General features: G+C 41.2%; 1 protein-coding gene across 1 annotated transcript in view; it reads right to left on the reverse strand.

Moving 5' to 3' along the window:
- LOC147032774 (oxysterol-binding protein-related protein 8-like) overlaps positions 1-6245 on the reverse strand; it is a 28458-nt gene extending 22213 nt beyond the window's left edge. The window contains exons 1-2 of the mRNA XM_085870669.1: positions 6094-6245; positions 2788-2877 (exon numbers count right to left, since the gene is read on the reverse strand). Coding sequence (XP_085726795.1) covers positions 2788-2877; positions 6094-6174 — 171 coding nt within the window. The 5' untranslated portion in view covers positions 6175-6245. The remainder of the gene's footprint in view (positions 1-2787; positions 2878-6093) is intronic.
- Positions 6246-6550: the final 305 nt, after the last annotated feature.

The following is a 6550-nucleotide window of genomic DNA, read 5'->3' on the forward strand; positions in this document are numbered from 1 at the left end:
CGCATGGAGTTTGCAAAAAGGCACGTGAAAAACCAACAGCATGAGGCAAAAGATTATATGGTCTGATGAGACGAAAATTGCACTCTTTGGCCTGAATGCAAAGCGCTATGTCTGGCACAAACCGAGCACAGCTCATCACCCATGCAACACTATCCCTACCATGAAGCATTGTGGTGGCAGCATCATGCTATGGGGATGCTTTTCAGCGTCATGAACTGAGAGACTTGTGAGGATAGAGGGAACAATGAATGGAGCAAAATACAGGCAAATCCTTGAGGAGAACCTGCTTCAGAGTGCAAAAGACCTTAGACTGCGGCGAAGATTTACGTTCCAACAGGACAATGACCCCAAGCACACAGCCAAAGCGACACTTGAATGGCTTCAGAACAAGAACGTGAAAGCCCTTGAGTGGCCCAGCAAAAGCCCAGACTTGAATCCCATTAAGAATCTGTGGAAAGACTTGAAGATTGCTGTTCACCGACACTCCCCAATCAACTTGACAGAGAATGAGCAAATCTGCAAGGAAGAATGGGAGAAAATCCCCAATTCCAGATGTGGAAAGCTGTTTCAGACGTACCCAAGAAAATACGAAGCTGTAACCACTGCCAAAAGCGCTTCTACACAGTGTTGACTCAGGGGGTTGAATACTTATTGATGCAAAACATTTCAGCATTTTATTCTTAATTGATTTTTAAAAAATTCTAAAAACATGTTTTCACTTTGTTATTTTGAGGTATTTTGTGTAGATCGGTGACAAAATATTTAAATTGAATCCATTTTAAATTCAGGCTAAAACACAACAAAATGTGACAAAAGTCTCAGGGTGTGAATACTTTCTGAAGGTACTGTAGTTGCTTCCAAGATTCTGATGGCACCAGTAGAATTCCAAATAAAATTAGAAATATTTTGCCACGAAAAATACTTCATTCTGATACTCATCACTAGACATGGTGGAATAATGGTTTGAATGTTCGTGCTGAGAGATCAGCAGTTCAAACACGACCATGACAGAGTCACACCAAAGACTAAAATTGGCACGTGCCGCTTCCTTGCTTGATTGTTCATTTGGAGAATAAACCATGATTGACTTCCTTTGGAAAGAGAAAATTCCTGCTCAATTGTCCCATTGAATGTGGAGAAAAGAGACATCATAAAAATATGGTGTTGCGAGTACACAAAGGGCTCTGGGAAGTTATGTCACCTCCACCAAAGTCAGTGCAGGCTGTGTTTGTCTGAAGTATAAAGTCTGGTTACCTCGTCCACAGAAGATGGACGTAGGTTGTTTTCAACTGTGTTTGTCTGTCTGTGAGCAGGATATCTCAAAAAGTTATGAACTGATTAGGACAAAACTTGGTGGGCAGGTTGAGTGTGTGACAAGGACTAATTGGTTTGATTTTGGTGAAGACCAGGATCCAGACATGGATACGACAATTTTTTTTTAACTTTTTAAGTGATTCTTTACCATTGAGAGATGGGGCCCAAATGACATACCACGACATTTCAAAAAGTTGTGGAGTTATGACAAAACTTGGTGGACGAGTTGAGTGTGTGAGGACAATGAATCGATTCGATTTCGGTGATGATCCAGATCCGGATCTTGATAGGAGAATTTTTCAATTTTCTCAGTGATTCTTCACCATTGAGAGATGGTGCCAAAAATGATATACAGCATGTTATTTCAAAAAAAAAATTGTGGATGAGTTATAATGAAACTTGGTGGATGATTTGGGTAGGTGACAAGAACAAGTGGATTAGCTTTTGATCGGGGTCCAGATGTAGATCTGGCCTATCAGTGGGATAGAAAACGTACACTGTTCAGCTTGGCGGAATTATGCAGTCTGCCGAGTGCCGTTCTAGTATTGTATCATGTACTTGGCTGCATGTCTGCACAAGATTTGTGTTATAGCTCATCCACAAACCTCAGAACACAACACAGAGCTTCAGACTTTAAGTTGTGGGGTATATTTTGCCACCAACTTTCCAATCACCAATCATTCCCCGTGGAAAAAAAAGACCCGTATCTTGCCAAAAGGTGACCACGTGTGACTTCTTTAAGGTCACACTGAGGTGAACAGAGCTGCTATCCACCAGGAGCGACTCCTTGAGGAATATCTGCCTACGAGAGATTCCGATGAGAATCGTTCTACAGAGTAACCATGAAAAATATGCGTTTGCCTCATAACGTCACCAAATGAAGTCATAATGTCTCAAGCTTGACATATCTAGAAAGCACTCATCGAGGTGTTCAATTTGAGGTATTACACGATATGGTACCTAAGATTTCAAAATTTGACCTTGGGGTCAAAAACTTTCGACCTCCAGCGCTAACCAAGAAGGTCAAGGCCGATCGCCACCAAAAATTAATCAGCTGAGCGCCAGACCATGAACTATATTCCCATGAAGTTTGAAGACGATCCGATCAAAATTACTCAAAAAATAAGGGTTTCGTCGACTCCTCTGATTTGCGACAAAGTGACCTTGACCTTGACCTTTGACGTTGACCTTGAAAATTTTATGCGCTGAAAGGGACCTCTATAGGCCTCTGATATGCGAAGTTACAAAAATTTCCAATGATAACTGTACTCTGCAGAGTGATCGATACGTGATTACAGACAAACAAACAAACAAACAAACAAACAAACAAAAAAAAAACATACAAGCTGACTAACATATCTTGCAAAACTTCGTTTTGGCAAGATAATCAACTAACAAAATAACCAGTATGCATAAAAGAGAAGCTAAACCGAGTCTAGACACATAAATAAATAGAAATACAGTGAAACTCACCCAATGCCCCTCCAGTGTGCAAAGTGTTTGCTTGCCCAATTTGATCTTCCCTATGATCAAGTTCAGACTGTCAGAGCTTCCTAAGAAAGGCTAAGAAAGGTGAGAAGGGTAAAGGGAAAGTGACATTTTAAACAAATTTTCAAATGGCAAAAACAAAAAGCAAATTATGTGAAAACTTTTGATTTTAAGACAGCAGGGTTGTTAAAAATGTTACACATTTCATCAATCTGATGACTTAAACTGCCACCATTCCAGCTGGCTCGGCATCAATCCTTAAACCAATAGCCATGACATTGCAGTCAAGTCCTTTTGTGACACTTCATATCTCACCACACGTGTTGGATTTCCAACTCACATTTGCAATTGGCTCCAATTGTCTGCTGGACTTGATGTTCAACTCTTACCTTCTCCCATTTCCTGTTCTTCTCAAGTGCCCTGAGCTCCTCAGATTAAGTCTGCTTGAGAATATTATTCATCTGGCTTTCCTCAGGATAGCGCCAAGGTTATGCCATGTCTGGCAATTTAAAGGGCCAGATTGGTCTGACTTAAATTTCACGATCTCTTCCACAGATTTTGGTCCATTCTCTCTTCGATATAGATAGTGACTTCTTCTCTTCGATATAGATATAGATCCATGGATATAGATAGTGACTTGACATGCTTCTTAACAATCTTTGACACGAGTTGACACATTTATACCTCTAGATATCCTAACCAACATCACAACCGTGGTATGGCAAATAATATATTTGTGGAGGCAAATGCCAGAAAGCAGTTTGCCTTTTTCTCCGTGAAATCAAGCCCCACCAATGGGAACCTGCAGTCTCTCTGAAAAGCACACGATCAGTGTTATCCTTGTTTAGACATGCCAAGGCACACATTATGAGAATGTAGGACTGGCAGAATGGCCTAGAGGTACGCATAATCGTCTCGAGCTGTCTGTCCTGGGTTAAAATCTCAGCCCAGCTCTAAACTGTCATCCCAGTGTTTCACATGCAGGGCGATTCATCGATGTGTGTGCTATCCCTCGGATGAAAGTTAAACTGGGCATTCCGTCTATCGACATTGGTTGGTGGACGTGAGAGATCTCACTGTGTCCTTCGCGAAGAGTAGGTGAGCCATTGCCAGTACCCTGGATAAATTCCTAATTCCTGCCCTAACCATTCAGGGGGCACTGCATAAGCAGCACAGCCACACTCTCAGCAATGATTCAACCAGCCGCTACAGGCTGCAAACTAAATGCAAATGATTACTCTGTTCCTGTACAATATCAAACGTCCATGCCCCTCACAGCAAACTGTAATCTGAGATTTCCTCCCACCAAAGTTGAAAAAATTATTGCCAAACTTCACTCTATCTTGCTAATGGACCCAAAGGCATCAGCATTTCATCCTTGATACATACTTGTTAATCTGCTGTCTCCTTCGCTTTCTCTGCTCTTTTAAAAATATTTTACAGAGTGCCACCTGCTAACATTATGTAAAGTTGTTATTGTTACCCTAATTCATAAGCAGCATGGCAAAACTGACCATCTCAACGATAACCTCTGTTGCTATAGAGAAAATAAGAAACGAGTTATCTTCCATCCCATGGTGTCCTTCATGAAGAGTAGGCAAGCTATCGCCGGCATCATGATCAAATTTCAAATTCCTACACTAACTACTGCTGGGAAGGCAATGGCAAACCACCCAGTGTAAACCTTGCCAAGAAACTGCTTCACAACACCGACACTCTATAACAGAGTATGTATAAGAATCAGAATCAGAATCATAAGTTATCCACCTGGAACAGGTGATGGTGAGGCTCTGGGGCTGCTGGATTTCATGATTCACCACAACCTAACCGAGACACAACTCATCTCGAACATGTCCTCCTCAGATATTCCCATTTGGTCAATTCCCTCCTCAGCTCATCATCATATACAAAGATTTTATCTGGAGTGTCATGGAATATGGCTTCCCCAGATGGTGATGCTGCTTCCCATTTTGTACCCATTGAGGATATGGAGTTTCAAGCCCCCCTCACTCATCTAGTGACAGGAAGCTGAATATACAGGTGTGTGTCCTCACTCACTGAAGACGAGTTCATGTTCCTTGTAGTCTTTTAACATATACTTTACGGTATTGATCCTCGTGCACTCTAACCCTTACTACTGCCACCCCTCCCTCCCCCCCCCCAATATCATAGGTTCTGTTATTGTGTATGTCAGCTTGGCTGCCAGGTAGCCATCATTTCTTGGAAGCGTGGCTGTGCTGCTGATGCTGTGCCCCTCCACCAGTACACTGGTACTCATTTCACCGACCTCAGAAGGATGACAGGCTGAGCCAATCCCACCTGGTATTATTTCAACGGCTGAGCAGGATTTGAACTCAGGACCCGAGGATCCCAAGCCCACCACTTCTTCAAAAGTCTGTCTTCCAGGCCCACCACTAGAACAGTCTTCAAAAGTCTGTTATCACATGCTCTTCCCTCCAGTCCATCAAATCTGTTGCCCAATAACAGTTCAGGGTCTCTCCCTTCTCTATCTAGCATTTCCTCAACCCACTGATTTCCTGTCTCCCTTTCACCTACAACTCTCTTCATGCTGTGGTGTACCTGTGTGTTATTGTCTGGCTAATTCCCCTTTACCCCATTTTGTGTTGACCTTTCACACTCTGTTTCTCCACAAAAAGGGACAGCCATTATAAGATTGAGGAGGGTGGAGGGAAGTAGGAAACTGTTGCATTTTCTATTGAGACACTCCTCAGTATTAGACCGAGCTCAATTCTGATATCTGTGCCAGAAACAATGTCAGGATGTCATAGACCTATTTCAAATGTAAGCCAAAACCTCATTTGTCCAAACACGATGACGTCATGAGTAATGTCACACTTTTCACCACTCTCCTCTAATGAACAGGTTATTGTATGACTTGAGATTCAAATCTGAGCATTCTCCATTTTGTGATAAGAGATCTCATCACGTCACCTATCATTATTAGTTTTTCAAGATTGTTAAGATCACAATCATTCATCCACTCAAAAATTTTACTGCTGAAAATACTCCGAATGAAATAAACATAATTGTTTTTCCTTAAAATTCTCTACATTATGAGCCGTGTATTTTCTGCACATTAAATAATTGGTACACTTCGAAGTTAGCTATGGTCATTAAATAGAAACAGTTGCGAGCTGAATCTTTCATCGAAATTAATAAAGCTACTCTGAAATCAAACATAAGCAAAGAGATTGCCACACATGGTAAGGCGGAAAGGAGTAATGCAATCACGGAGGGTAAATTATGCTCTACGATGATCAATATTTTTACCTTCAGTTTGAACTCAACCTCAGCTTTGTAGCCTGTTTTTTCACATTCAATCATCACTTTCCCCCCAAATTCAAGTGTCATGGTTCCCACGAGGATACCTGAACAAAAACAGCAGAAGACATTGTCCAGGTGAGCTTAATCATTTCAGTCATAATCAGGCAAGACATTTATAAGACCTTCAAGCTTGCATTACGCATGTGTGTGTGTGTGTGTGTGTGTGTGTGTGTGTGTGTGTGTGTGTGTGTGTGTGTGTGTGTGTGTGTGTGTGTGTGTGTGTGTGTGTGTGTGTGTGTGTGTGTGTGTGTGTGTGCATACATACAGGGGGCTGCAAAAGTAGGTATACAGTAAGGTATACGTTTTGTTTTCATTACTGTATACTTACTTTTGCAGATATATATATATATATATATATATATATATATATATATATATATATATATATATATATATATATATA

This window comes from Eptatretus burgeri, chromosome 2, assembly GCF_056783735.1.
Source record: "Eptatretus burgeri isolate ZD-2024b chromosome 2, Ebu_testis_v1, whole genome shotgun sequence".
Classification (NCBI taxonomy): domain Eukaryota; kingdom Metazoa; phylum Chordata; class Myxini; order Myxiniformes; family Myxinidae; genus Eptatretus; species Eptatretus burgeri.